The following is a 15,203-nucleotide window of genomic DNA, read 5'->3' as shown; positions in this document are numbered from 1 at the left end:
AAACCAATGTAAGGCACAACTATTCAGGAATATTTTATATTTTCAAAGTACTTAGGAATTCTTTAATTAGAAAAATAAAGGCAATGGGATTATCTATCAGGTTCTAAAAGTACCCATGAATTAAATCACTCTCATCCCCCTCTTAAAAAACAAAACAAAACCTTAAATCACATTGCTGTTAAGCTTTCTTACAGTAAGCAATAAGACCAAGCTGTGCTAGAGTAAAAAACCTGAAATTCTGAGCATGAAAATAATTTATTGATTAGACATCTGGTTTAGTCAAGCGTTAGGCCTACTGAAGATAGAATTAACACAGCTCATGGAGTAGAAAAAAAATTCCATCCAACACCTGCTTCATTTCAAATTTCCTGGGGACAAAATTTATGCATTCTGTATTATAGCCTCACCCTAAAGCACCCACATGTGCTTGATATTAACTTGAACAGAATATGAGAAACTTTCTGCACACTCAACCTGGCAAGTATTATTAGTGATGCAACTTTCAGAAACATTCTTAGGCACAAGAAATAGCACTGTCTGCAGTGAGAGTCTTTGATAATCAAAGAAAAGAATATCATTAAATATAATCTTACAAATAGGAAGGAAAATATATGCACTTTTGCCAATGGATTGCTTTACATATCAGGAAAAGTGTCACAATGAGCTCTTTCTATGAGATTAAAACATTTAATTGATACTCAACTTTTAATTGATACTCAGGTTATTTTGTGGTATTAAAAATTAGAGGGGAAAAAAAACAAACCAATTTAACCTAAATGGAATTTAGGGAAGAAATGCAGGACTAATAATATGGAGTAATAGCTGCACTTCTTTGGCTAACTCATTAAAAAATGCCAATTAAACATTTTCAGTCAAATTTTATTTAAAAAAAAAAAAGCAGCAGATCAACATTACAATTCAAGAACCTAATCTAAATATGCACTTGACAATGAAGCACATCTGAAGATGGAGGGAAAAAACTTTCCCAAAAAACCATCAAATGTATCATCTCCAAATACCCAAATAATCACTTCTATAGGCCTTTTGTTGAGTGGAATCATAAACAAAGAACTGAAGATTTATTGCTGTGAAAACAAATCTGTAGTACAGTAGTATGAATCTTGGGTATTAAGCATAATCAGTTGAATCAAGTTAAGCTGAAAATTTACTAAGAAATTTGTGTGTGTGAAAGTCTGTAAGCCAGTTGACCCAAGAGCAACCGAGATAGCTAACTTGTTCAGTGAGACCAGACATTATTTTAAATCTCCATTTTTAAAGGCAATTAAAAATTACAATTCCAACAGCCCACAACCAAATAAAAAAATAGTAGAAAGCAATTAAAACTACGTTCAAAGAGCCACTTTTTTCAGCTCAATTTCAGCACCCCAAGGAAAAGAAAGCATCCATGACTATCACAGATGAAAACAAAATGAATGTCATTGGAATCAGTTATTTTTTCCCCATTGAGGTATAAAATCTATATAGAAATTTGATACTATACTATAACAAATTGTACTTCTCATAGTTCTGTTTTAATTTCCTTTAAACCCTGTTTAATATAGCTTTTTTTAAATTGTTGTAAAAATGATGTTTTCATGATTCTGACTCTGGTTCCAGTTCTTTTTATATCAATATTTAATATACTGGCTACCAGTTCTAATCAGAAAAAAATCTTGGAAATCTCTTCAATAGGACAGCACGTTCAGCAGAAATTACTGATGTGCAAGCAAACCATAAAAGGTGCAGATCTCCGGAAAGCACATTTTGTCGCCTCATTGTCTGAATATTCTTTACAATGATTCTTGATGAAAGACTCGTTCAATCTTGTAAACATCAGTGTGCACAGTCTCGCTACTATGTAGTTTCATGTCCTCGGACAGGAAGGCTGGTTCACAGCTAGTGAAAAGCGAGAGGAGTCTTAAGTTTTAATGGCTGATAAACCTTACATCCCTACTTAAGAATGTGGCAGAAATGTATGCTGAGGTAGCCCAGTCAATCCTTATTTTTTTCTTTTTTTGTAAATTTGGTCTCAGAATATTTCTGGAAGTGTGACGTTTCTAAGAAGCCACTGTTGGGACCGGCTTCCATTGCAGTCTCTAATGCTGGGCACCTGGCTATCCTCTTCTGTGGCTTTGTCCAGGCACTGATTACTGTTCACATGCTGCAGGGTTAGTTTCTGAAAGTGACAGGAAAAAAATCTTAACATGAAAGTGGAAAACAAAAATTTTTGGTGATTATTAAATTCTTCTGTAGAAAAGGTGTTTTTTTTTTTGGCAATACAAATTATTTAAAAGACAATGGAGAAAGGTGTCTATGTAAAGATAGCATTAAGAGCTATGTGGGAAGGAGAAAGGCACTGGGGTACACTGGGTTACACTGGACTTGCAGTACGATGACCTAAATTCTAAGTCCCAATTCTTCCATAAGCTCTGTAACACTGTGAGAAATTTCACTTTTTTGTGCTTCAATTTCCTAAAAAAATGATCATATTAATGGTTCCTAATTTAGGATCCTCAACCTGTTTTCAAAAAGCTATTTGAAAACTGCTTTATTTCAAATAAGGCTGTTCAAATTAATTCTGTGATTCCAAACCTCAAGTCCTTAGAAACTCAGGTCCTTCTGAAGACTCATAATCATAAGAAATCACAAGATTTATAAAGCAGTCTTGAATAAATGGCTGATAGACATAGCTATGTATCTTCCTTATCTATTTGTTTACATTCTAGACTTGATGCTGTCGTGTTGACTTTTAGAATAATTTCAAAGCGACGGGACAGATGAGAGTTACCAGATTCACTGACCCACACTAATGAATCTGATACCGCACCCCACTCAAGTTAAGGACTCCAAAGCAGCTGTGTAGGAATTTGCGTTAAGCGTTATTCCACAGGTGTATACAACTATAAGGAAATGTGAAATGTTTATTAACACATTTATCAGACTCTTTTACTCATGGCTCTATTTTAGCATAATTCTTTTATGGAACATCTGGAACATTTCACTTTTGTAAAGCCTCTTTTGTAGCAATTTGAACTTAAAACGTAATGATTGCATACAACTATTTTAGCTTTCAGTCATTTATTATTCTTCTGTGTTATAGTCAAAGTGGAAACTGGCAAGGCAGTATACATTTGCAGATGTCATAGTTTACTATCAACACTGACTTGAGGTTCAGTATTATATACTTTAATTCTTATAAATGTGTAAGAATAGAACCCGGAAGAGAGTCAGCATGGCTGTGGTTTTTATTTCTTATGCAGATGCTGTGTAGTGTACTTGTTGAGATGATGGGCTTTGCAGTCAGCCATTTCTAGAGTGAATTTCAGATTTGTCACAAACCAACTATATGCCCCTAAGTAAAAACTTTTCTGAGCCTCAGGTTCCTCATCTATAAAATGGGGACAAAAATACTCAAGAGTTGTTATGTGTAAACATTAAGATATTGTACAAGAAAGTGCTTCCTAGCTTAGAGTAAGTTCTCGATAAATGGCACTCACTATTGGAAAACTCAATATCCTAGCAATGCCCTGAGCAGCCCTGAACACAATCTGGCAGCCCAGAGAGCCGAAGGTCTCCATGCACATTGCTTGCTGCCAAGGCCTTCAATCATGTGTAAGACAAAAACAAAGCACAAAAAGAACCCGCAGACATTCCAGAAGGCCCTGCAAAGCTTCTTTGAGTGGCAACCTTCATCAAGCCCACTGTCAGTTTTAGAAACAAAAAAACTAAACACAACAAAAAATTAGTTGGGGTATTGGTCTTTCTCATAATTTCTAAAAATGTATGTTTCACTTATTTAGATTCATTAAAATAAACTTGTAACAGAGATAGGTTATTGTTGCATGCTGGGTATTTCACTGCTTAAAATTAGGACAGAATCTCTCATCATTTCAGAAGGCTAACCTCCTGTTAGGAGACTTGGACTCTAGGGAAGAACCCTGTTCTAGACACAGCTGGGGCTGCTGACAGCAGGTGCAGAATTCTGTGGCTTGTGACACTGTGGGGACGGTCATCACTGTACTCAGCTGAGGACCCAGTCAGCACTGACTGATCACACAGAAAAAGCTTGATTAAAGCAACTAGACAAACAAGTGGCAGATAGCTAATGGTACGTTAGAAGGGGAAGATAACAGCTATAATTATCATTGCATAAAGTCCACCTGCAACCTGGAAAAATAATTTGCTGCCTCGTGCCCCCAATCTCTAGATAGACCTAGGTCAAAACCTATATTTTGTTCCAGAATGGGATAAAATATTTCAAGTAGTCAAAGCAAAAGAGCCTGCTGTCACAAACTCTATGCAATATATAATATAAACAAGACTTAAAAATATGTGCAAATTTAATCAAAGACAGTATGGTATTACGCAAAGAATCCCAGATCAAGAATCCCAGGTCTGTCTGAGATCTGGGTTACACCATTTACCTGCTCTGTGACCTTGGGCCATTAATTTCCATTCTGGGCTTCAGGGCCTACACGTATAAAACAAGGTCCTGGATTTTATTTCTAGGGTTCCTTTGAAATCTAAGATTTCATGATTTGAGGTTTAGATTATAGTTTTCTGATATAAATATTTTATTTTTCCAGATTGCTATGTTTTCCACTGATGGAGGCAGGACAACTCTGACAGGCTGTTCCCGAGCTCCATATGCAGCTCCTCCCTCTGCCCAATTTTGCCTTCGCCCTTTCCTTCTCACAGGTGTTGATCCAAAAGGTGCTCCCTAATAAACATCCTGAACACTAAACTTTATCTCAGAGTCTGCTTCTGGGAGAACCCAGCCTGTGATACTAAAATTTTATCTCCAGGAAAACACCTTGCAGAGTGCTCCAAAAATTTTAACTTTACACTCATAACTCGTTCTTTCTAAATACTGTAAACCATCTCTAGCTCCTTAAATTTCAAATCAAACATTTACTTTTGGAATAAAAGTTGTGGCAGACTGTATAGTTTATACAGAGATTGCCATTAGCCAATAGCCATTCCCACTCCTTGTCTCCTGGCCACATCACACCATAACAACTGGAAAACCAAATGCTTGCTTTCCCTGCCCCCCTTGCAGCTGGGGGGTCACTATGGGATGAAGTTCTGGCCCATGAGACGTAGCAGTCTGCTGAGGGGGATCCAGGAAAAGCTCTGGCTTTCCTGACAGAGAGCAATACATGGGGTAGTGCAACATTCCTTCTTCCCTTCTTCCTGTCTTGAGTTGGGATATGATGGTAAGAGCTGCAGCAGCTATCTTCTGGCCACAAGAAAAAGCCAAGAATACTCCAGCAATGTTATCCCTGACATCACTGTGCCATTAAATTCACACCAGAAGCCATTACTTCCAGACTTATTTTGAAAAATAAACCCCTATTTGTTCATACTACTATAAATAGGTTTTATGTTACCTAATTAATATACTGTCATTTTCAATGAATATACAATTGGGAGGCTTTTTAATTTTTTAAATATTTTGGTTGTCACAATGATTGTGGGGTGCCACTGGCATTTACCGTCTGGAGTCAGAGATGCTACACATCCTGCAGTGCATGGGGCAGCTACACACAAAATGGCAGTAACACACACCATGGAGAATTCTAGAACAGAATATTCAGGCCATTTCCAATGGTCATATTAACTGAGCTATTACTATATTTAATATTATTTTTATTATAGTTTGACACCGTGAAGGGATACTGAAGATATATAAAACATGGCCTTGCCCTCCAGCATCTAGCAATCTAACAGTGGAGAAAAGACTGGTGGATTTAAGCACAGCATCACAGGGATCAGAGATGACTATAATTAAATGAGGACAGAGAGAGCTAACTTCTGCTGGGATTCATGGAAGTGATGTCAAAGCTGGGCCCTCAAGAATGGCTAGGATTTGTTAGGCAGAGGGAACTGTATGATCTTGAATGTAAAGCGGGCAAGTAGAGGCTATGTTCAGGGAACAGCAGCTTGACGATTAAAGTAGATCAGGGTCAGTCATAACTTTGGACATCTCCATTTACGGGGTAGAATGAAGAAGCAGAGTGAGCCAAGCAGACAAAAGGAACAGAGAGAAGGCAAAGAGAAGAAACTTTAGTGCATCTAAAGCCAATGGATAAGAGGATTTTAAAATATTATCTGCTTAGCAATAGTAAATGCTATAGAGAAGGAAAAAGAGATGGGAATGCTCCTGGCTCTGCATCCAGGAGCTGTTTCTGTACAATGTCAGCCCAAGGCAGGAGCCAGGGTTGGAGAACCAGAGGCACGAGTGCTGGCCATTCACTCGCCGTCATACAATGCAGGTTGCAGAAGAAAAGTAGGATGGTCTCTAGAAAGTAAAGTAGGAACAAAAGTCTTTCCTAACATGAAGAAGAAAACTAGTGCTTGTAAGCAGAAGAAAAGGAACCAGAGAAAGACATATTGAAGATGCTGGTGCTGGTTCCAGAACCATAGAGCAAAAGCACAAGTTAGGAGGCTAGCCAGAGATGAGGCAAGGGAGAGAGGTTTACTGGAGACCTTTGATTGAACTAGTATCTTGTAAGTACCTTTGAGTACATATAGTAGGTGGGGAGAGGGAGAGGCTCCAGAGGAAAGCAAAGATAAAGATAAAAAGTTTTGTTATATATGTCACTGAAAAATCATTATGAGCCAGAGAATTTCGTTAATTAAAGGTCACCTTCTACATAAGTGTTTAATTCAGTAATTTAAAAAGCCTACTTACTGCTCCATTTCTCCCATGCTAGACTGCAGAGCTTGAGGACATACAGAGGGAAGAGTGGCTACTTAGTGACAAGGACCCAGGGACTGGAGGCAAGACTAACTTAATTATTGGGGAAATTAAAACATGTTTATTTTACTTACATGGTTTTTCCCATCTGTCAATTTTTAGAGTATAAGAACAATTTGATCCATATTCACTCCACAGGAATTCATTCTTTTAGCTATAAAGTATATAAATATACCCAACGACACACATAACTTTATTCCTATATGGAACTGGATAACTTACCACTGGGTCATACTCCCAAAGTTGGTTGCCTTTTAGGTGGTGGCATTTGAGCATTGTGACTGGGCCATTAAGTTTGGAGACATCCAAGCAAAGGTCATCTGTTCTAATTTCTTTGTTGGCAGTATAAGAAAAAACCTGAAAAACACAAATGCACACATATAAGCTTTAACAGTAAAAGAAATTAGTCAGTGTTTTATATGCCCAATACTCTGGCAGGGAAAAAAACAAGTATTTCAAAATACACAATTTTGTAACTTTATTAATGTAATGGAGAATAAATGACTCAGAAAAACTACCACTAATTTTGCACAGAGAATAAATGACTTTGAGTTCTCCATATACACTGAGTGTAACAAGGGTTGTCATCTGTTGGACTAAAAAGGGCAAAATTAATCTCATGCACAGCAGTATAAATACAGTTCTCACAAGGGGCCTTTTACAATGTTTCATTTAAAAATAATCACTGCATTGAAGGCTCCCTTCTCCTAAAGGTCTTTATTATTTTCTCTTTAAAGGTAGGGAAATATTTCCTGAATGATATCATGAGATAGAAAGGGCAGAAGAAATCAAATCTGAAAATTATCCCTTTTATTTTTATTTTTTTATTTTTTGTGAGGAGATCAGCCCTGTGCTAACATCTGCCAATCCTCCTCATTTTTTGCTGAGGAAGACCGGCCCTGGGCTAACATCCGTGCCCATCTTCCTCCACTTTACATGGGAGGCCGCCACAGCATGGCTTGCCAAGCAGTGCGTTGGTGCGCACCCAGGATCTGCGACGCACCCAGGATCCGAACCAGCGAACCCCAGGCCACCGCAGCGGAGCGCGCGCACTTAACCGCTTGCGCCACCAGGCTGGCCCTGAAAATTATCCCTTTTAAAGCTTTATTAAAATACTTACCTGATTACCTCCCATACCGTGACAGTTAAAAATTCCAACTTTTTCGTTCTCTTTTCTAGCCATGTTATCTAAACACTGATTTGTTTCCACATTTCGTATCTACGGGACAATGAAAAATGAAAATATCAGGAGTCAGAGAGGATAACTAGACTAGACATTAAAATCAATCTAAACGTTCCACTACTATAAAACAACCTCAAATTCCTGAGGTAAGGGCTCTATGTGTTTGGCGGGGAAGGGGGCAGCGTGGAGACAGGGAATCGCTGTCCGGCTATCTAAAATTCTGTGGTCTAGAAAGGTCTTACTGTTTATATATATAATTTTTGTGTTTCAGGGAGAAATCCTTTAAATTCTTATTTCTTCCATTTTTCCAAGCTGTTCTTCTAGGATTTGTATTTAGTTCAATAAGCTCTACTCTGCCTAATAATTTAAAGCAATTTAACAACTCCCTGTGGACACTGTTAACTGCCAAGATAAGGGGCATTACTTTTGATAACTACTCTGATGACTTCTTCAGAGACTTAAGGTGGGTATTTTCTAATCAGAGTTTGGAGTTTGGCTTAACTGGAAGCCTCAGCATGATGTGGTACAACTGCTCTTTTGTTAAATATTTGTTAATTACATAAAAGGAATTTATATCAGTTATCAGAATTAGGAAGAATTTTTAAGCAATGCCCCTTGATACTTTGTTTCCTCTGAACCACTACAGTTTAAAAGCATATGGTAAATTAACAGACATTTGAAAGTCCTAAATCTATTCCCATGGATTGGTATTGTTAGCAAGTAAGCCAGAAGGGAGATGTGTAATAAACTACATCTGTCGTGTCATGTAGATACAAAAAAAAAAGTAACTAATTTTGTGTGTGATAAAGTGGGGGTAAAGTTAAAACCACACATAAGCCATTTATAAGACAATGCATCCACATACCTATTTCAGAGTCTAGCACATAGTAGGCTCAGAAATAGTAACAACCTGCATTGCCACCTTGTTGCTAGTCACCTCCATCTGGCTATTTCATCAAAACCTTAAACTCAGTTCATGCAAAACAGGATTTTCTAACCTTTTAATGCTAATACTTCCTCATCTCAATATTTTAATATGCCCCTGCTACTCCACCCGACCTTGAGAACTGCTATCTAAAACAAACTTCATTTTCGTTCCTCCAAAAGTTCCCTTTTTCCTGATATCCCTATTTTTATTAGTAATCCCACAATTTGTCCAACTATGCAAGATGGAAATCCTAGGATCCTTTTTTTCCCAGGTCCAGCACATCATATCCAGCAATTCTTACACCACATAATTAACATCATCTGTTTTATCCACTATTTTAATTCGGAAAACTATTATTCTTATACAGATTTTATAAAAGGTTTTATAGTTAGATACCAATTTGCATAAAACACATCTTTCTGCACTCCAGTGGATAATTAATAAATACTTGATGATCATGGCTATCTTACTTGAAAAAGAAGTTAGTTCAAATTGTAACTAGGTGACTCTTTATCTCATATATTCAAATAAAACAATTATTTCGTTGTACTTTTGAAAAAAATTACAAACTCTCCAGTTTTTTCTTTTTCTCAATTTTTTTCTTTCAAATATACACGGTAAAGGTTGCTAAAGAAAGGCAACAAATGCCATACGAATACTTAAAGAACCAATATTATCCTCTATTTCTCTCTCATATGAAATGGCGTTTTGGTTACATAGTTGGTTATCTTTTATCAAAGTCAAAATTAATACAATTCTCTCCAAATGTAACAGGGCTCCCTACTACTCTGTAATTATAATAAATCAACTTTGGTTGTTTTGTTTCCATAACTGATGTTGTTAAAAAATTATAGCAAATAAATTGTACTTACTCTGTACTACGCACTGTACTACAAGTTTTGTATGTTACAGTTAATATCATCCTTACAACATTCCTATGAATAATTCCAGGTTGTATTCTGACATGAGATATCTGAGTCTCCCTTGGGGTTACTACTGACCATCAGATGTTAAAAGGAGAGTTTCTCCAAGGATTGGAAACCACTCTTTCCTGCCAACTGTTAGAGTGATGATGAACCTGGATCAGCAAGATGTGGTCAGTGGGGCCCAGTTGAGATGGGTGGTCAGGGACCTGGTTGTGGGCCTCTGCTGGGGCCTGACAGCACTCCTCGAAAATGCAGGGGAGGACTGGAGCGATGCCCTGCACATTTGAGGTGGAGCAGGAACTTCTGAAAGAGGGCAGCTATTGATGTTTTGGTCCCTAGGTAGCTTTGACATTAGAAGGGAGAGAGGATTCTATTTGGCTCAACAAATAGGTGGCATCTTTGTAGGTGAAGAGGACATCTGCTCTCCAGGCTGGTTTTTCTACGCAGTGGATTCTACACAGAAGACATTAAACAGTGTCTTCTAGAGAAGACAGTTTTCAGAGAATATCGTCCTTCTCCTTGTAGGAATACATGTGGACTACCTCACCTATGGAGTGTGTAAGATGATTTCTCAAGGACATGAAAAACCAGGATGACCAGGGGGTGAGTTTTGGGAACAATTTGCCCTTTAAGATGCCAGTTAATAAGTTTGTTTGGTGGGAGTTAACTTTAAAAAGTCTTGGGAGAAAGAAAAAATTAGGAACGAACATATTTTCTAGGGATGTTGAATCATATGTTCAAAATTTTAATTCTATATATAGCTTTAAGGCTATTTAACCAATTACCAGCTTTCTAGTAAGGTGTGGAAGGTAGAAACAGTGGTGACATACACTTGCCCCAGTGTTTATAATGGGATGCAAATAGGTACTAGAATTGGTTATCCAAAATCTGACACTTGTAAAAAGTCACTGAATAAACAGCATTTAGAAAATACAGAATGACAAAAAATGTAGGCATGTTATCAGGGAGAAGAAGAAAATACATGAAAGAATTTAAGACTAGTTAATGTAAGCATGTTCAAATCAAATGTCTCCTTTGTTAGATTTCTAAAAGAAAGTAGGAGTAAAACCAAAAAAAAAGTAGGAACCTCCTGACTTATAGGGAGTATTCTGAAGTTCAAGCTAAAGAAAAGATGGGCTAGCTTCTGGTTTCTCCCACTCTACAGAGGATTTTGTCCCATCTTTTGGTATATATACAGTGTGGACTGACAGCAGAATGCTTAGTGGTCTTATTACACTATCAATTCTTTCCGATTAACTCACATTCCAAGTGACATCTTGAGGACTATCTTGGAAAGAGAAATGAGAGATGTCCTCTTGTTTGGTAACACATTTGGGAATCATAAGGATGTCTTATGGCAACTGAGATTCTAAATTATCAGAGACCCTTAAACTAAAAGACTGATTTGATATGGGAAAAGAAGGGAGCTCTTCCTCATTGGAGTAGATACTCTTGAATATAAATATGATCCTTAACCTAGCAGGAAAATAACTCCTGACAGGATGGTTTGGGAACTTGATATAGAACATCCCTACAAAAGTTGTTTTAAGATGTACCTACTCTAAATTAGTTGAAAGTAAAGATAACCATAGAGGGTATACAGTAGTTATGAGTTTTTAAAACACTGCGTTTGACAAGCAACATGGACATCTCAACTTAGGGCCTTGGCAGGGAGAAATCTGGGAAATGACAGCAAGACAGATGGATAACCTCCTGTGTTGGCTATCTGTGTTAATGTCTCCAGCGCTGTCCAATAGAACTTGCTGTGATGATGGAAATGTTCTATATTTGTGCTGTCCAATATGGAAGCCACTAGCCATATGCGGCTACTGAACACTTTTTTTCCCTTTTACTTCTTGTTATTGAGCACTATATATGTGGCTGGTGTGACTGAAGAACTGAGTTTTAAATTTTATTTAATTTTAATTAATTTAAATAGTCAAATGTGGCCAGTAGCTACTACATTGGATGTTCAGGACTAGATGCTGACACACAAGAATAAGTCTTCCACCATTTGTGAGGGGCTACTTGTGAATGATGGGAAACTGTGCAAACATGCTAATGAAGCCAAATTATCACATCCTTGGTGCTCTGTGAAAGGCACGAGGAAGTGCCTGAATTTGAATCATACTTTCTGGAATTAGTAGAAGTCCTAGGGGATCTAAATGATTTCAAGGGGGAAGGTTAGCAGGCTAATGGTCCTTTTTATAGGATTTGTTTATGACTGAATAATACATCTTTCCTGACAGAGCCAGACTTGCCAACAAGCCAAACAAAAATGGCTGCAGGCACTATATACAACTGTGAGAATGCCAAAGGGTGAGGAGTTAGAAAGTTTTCTATTTGAATGATAGCAATATCTGAACTATGGTGGTCAGGGAGAAATAGCCACACTTTCAAGGTGTCTGGAGGCGGATGGGTAGGAGAGAGAGCTTAGGGTGTGGGGACATGCAGACCTGGGCCTCACTCCCAACTCTACCATTACTAGCCATGAGACCATGGCACGTTAGTACTCTAAGACAGTGATTCCCCAAACCATGATCTGAACAACAGTATATGGCCAGGTGTTGACACATATTCCGCTAAAAAAGGGGTTTTGTGATCAAATATGTTTGGGAAATACAGAGTTAAATTTAAATAGGTTCCTTTACTGAAGGACTTCTCAAAGCCTTATAATACACTGTGACTCTTGGTAGGGTGGGGACTGGTGGTACAGAAGGATATAAGACATAGAAAGCAGCATTTCCCAAACATTTTTGGCCACCAGCCCCACCCCTTCTCCCCCACCCCTTGCCTTTCTAATTGAGCACCTTGAGGGACATGAGACACCAGCATTCTTTAAAACACAGTAATTGGGAAATGTTGTTATAAGAACCTCATTTTTTCATCTGTCAAACACGGATAACAATGTCTCTCCCGGGTTTGCTGAAATCTCTCAGTGAGGTAACACATACAGAGGGCTAGCAGAAACTGACACATAGTAGGCCCACAATGACTGTCGGTTTTCCTTCTTTATCCACAGATCCAGCAACCCATCAACCCCTTTCTCAAGTAGAAACTTAGTTGTACATAGCTATCACTAAAATATTATTTTTGACCATAATTAAAATAATTGTGAATGCAGTCATTCCTGGGAAACAGACAAGAAATTAGAGCCTAAGTTTCTTGGTTTTTACTATAGTCTCCTCTAGAATCTTGGTACCTCTATTAGGGTGGACACTGTAAGCAGTTAAAGGATTTTTGGAATCTAGAATAATGGAATCTGAATTCACTTTTTCACTTTCTGTCATAAGGGAAATATTGGTTAGATATGAGAAAGAGTATGGGTGTCAGTGGTTAACTGCCTGTGTTCAAATCCTGTCCCTCCCATTTTGTGGCTGTGACCTGAGCCATTGTTTAAACTATTTACTTATGCCTCAATTTACTTACCGTGAAGTGGGGATAAGAGCACCTCTATCTCATAGTGATGATGTGAGGATAAAATGAGTTAATATTTGTAAAGCATTCAGATTAGTGCTTGACATAGAATCCATGCTCATTAAATCTTAGGATTATTGGATCTGCTTGGAGAAGCAAATGGTCAGTCCATAGACTGGCTAAACTGTCAAAGGTCCAGATCATTTGCTTTCTGTGGTTGTTGTTTAGAAGATTCATCTCCTGGATTAATTACTATTAGATATCACAATGAAACACATTTATTCAGTTTCAGGTCTTGCAGGAGCTATGACAGTCAGACTTAGCAAAGCCAGAGACTCTAAATTTATACCTTCTAATTTCCCTCTAAAATCCTATGAGCTCAGGTTTCCCTAGACCCTTGAAGTATGACAAAAGATCCCTGAAAGACTAAATTTCAGTCTCTAGTGAAGGCAGGTGGAGCTATGATCACAAGCATAAGATCCCTGGCTGTACCAGAACGACCCCAGCCCCAGAAATCAGAGCTTTAAGCTGGATAGTGTGGCCTGGTATTAAGGGCATACAAGCTTAAAACCAGTTGCTTAGTTAATAAGGCAATAAAAGCAAGCCACAGAAGGTAAACTCTGTTCCTTATACAGAAAGCCAGCTGGCAAGAGGCAGGTAAAAGGCAAGTTTGCCTTGGCAATCACCTACTATGGGTTAAGACAAGTGGCTCTTTGTAATAAGCCTATATTCTGGCCCAGCTAACAATGCCTAGGTGTTGTCCAAATTGGGTTAATTCAAAGGAAAAAAACAACTCCTCATTCTCTATTCTAAAGGCAAGTTATAGGAGGAAGTGCTATAAATTTTCCCATGGCACATCACCCATCCTGGGCCTCTCTTGACTGGAATGCAGCTACAGCAAAGGGAACAGATGCTCATTAACGAGGCAAGAATACCTCAGCATACCCCTCCACTTGTTTGAATGTGAATTCCTCAAATCACAACGAAGTTCTGAGGCAAGGAGCTCAAGTCAACCTGGAAGTAGCCTCCGTTCACTACCAAGGACAAACAGGGGAGTCTGTGCTTGCCCTGGCACTGGAGCAAACGAAACCAGCTCAATGGCTCACTCTAACTCACCACCACCTGGCTCCCCTCTGTGATCTATTTGCTCTCCCACATCCTACTTTGCATCTCTTCCTCTTTCCCCAAACCCCCATCACCAGTACCCTCTTTTCACTCTCAGCCGATGATCCATGTTCAACTAAGGAAACAGAAGTCATCAGAGGAGAACTTCCACACACTTCCACCACAAACTACCAGCTTCTATCCCAAATCTACAATTGACCTGCACTTGTACCCATTCCTCCCACCTTCCTATTGCAACGGATGAACTGTCTTTTCCCCCGGCCCCCACCACTACCTGCACTTGTGCACTGGAGCTCATCGCCTCCCACCTACTAAACACACGACTCCTACTCTCAGAGGCTTTTTTTAGCATCTTCACATTTTCTCTTTCAGGTCACTTGCATCAGCACGCAGTTTCAACTTAGCAAAAAACAAAGAAAAGCCCCTTCTTTAGCCCCATATTCCCCTCCAGCTACCATCCATTTCTCTCTTCCGCTTTACAACAAAATTTCTTGTAAGACTTGTCCACACTCATGATCTCCCCTTCCTCTTCTCCTGATCTCCCTTGAAGCCATCATGGATTTTGTCCCTACCTGTATCAGTGGGGACCCTCCTGACACAGTGAAATGGAGCCTACTTACAACTTCTCCCTTGCCAATACAAAGACCAATTCTCAATACTCGTCTCACTCCACTTCTCTGCAATGTTCAAAACAGTGATCACTTCCTCTATCTTGAAACAAGTACTTCACTTAGTCTCTGGGACATCACCTTCTTGGTTCTCCTATTTCAATGGTCACTTTCTCAATCCTTTTGGTTGATTCCTTCTCATCTTCATAATTTCTAAATTCTGGAGTTTCCTATGGCTTGGTCCTCAGTCCTCACC

General features: G+C 38.6%; 1 protein-coding gene across 3 annotated transcripts in view; it reads right to left on the bottom strand.

Moving 5' to 3' along the window:
* Positions 1 to 217: 217 nt before the first annotated feature.
* The window catches only part of GALNT1 (polypeptide N-acetylgalactosaminyltransferase 1), a 128,917-nt gene continuing 113,931 nt past the window's right edge, over positions 218 to 15,203 (bottom strand). For all 3 annotated transcript variants that reach the window (XM_087439145.1, XM_087439144.1, XM_087439143.1), the window contains 3 exons: positions 7,881 to 7,979; positions 6,983 to 7,117; positions 218 to 2,176 (listed from right to left, as the gene is read on the bottom strand). In XM_087439145.1, the coding sequence (XP_087295271.1) occupies positions 2,030 to 2,176; positions 6,983 to 7,117; positions 7,881 to 7,979 (381 nt within the window). In that variant the 3' untranslated portion in view covers positions 218 to 2,029. The remainder of the gene's footprint in view (positions 2,177 to 6,982; positions 7,118 to 7,880; positions 7,980 to 15,203) is intronic.

The sequence above is a fragment of the Ceratotherium simum genome, chromosome 14 (assembly GCF_057802395.1).
Source record: "Ceratotherium simum simum isolate JZ-2026a chromosome 14, ASM5780239v1, whole genome shotgun sequence".
Taxonomy (NCBI): domain Eukaryota; kingdom Metazoa; phylum Chordata; class Mammalia; order Perissodactyla; family Rhinocerotidae; genus Ceratotherium; species Ceratotherium simum.
The sequence above is the reverse complement of the archived record's forward strand: the minus strand, read 5'-3'. Positions and strand labels throughout refer to the sequence as shown.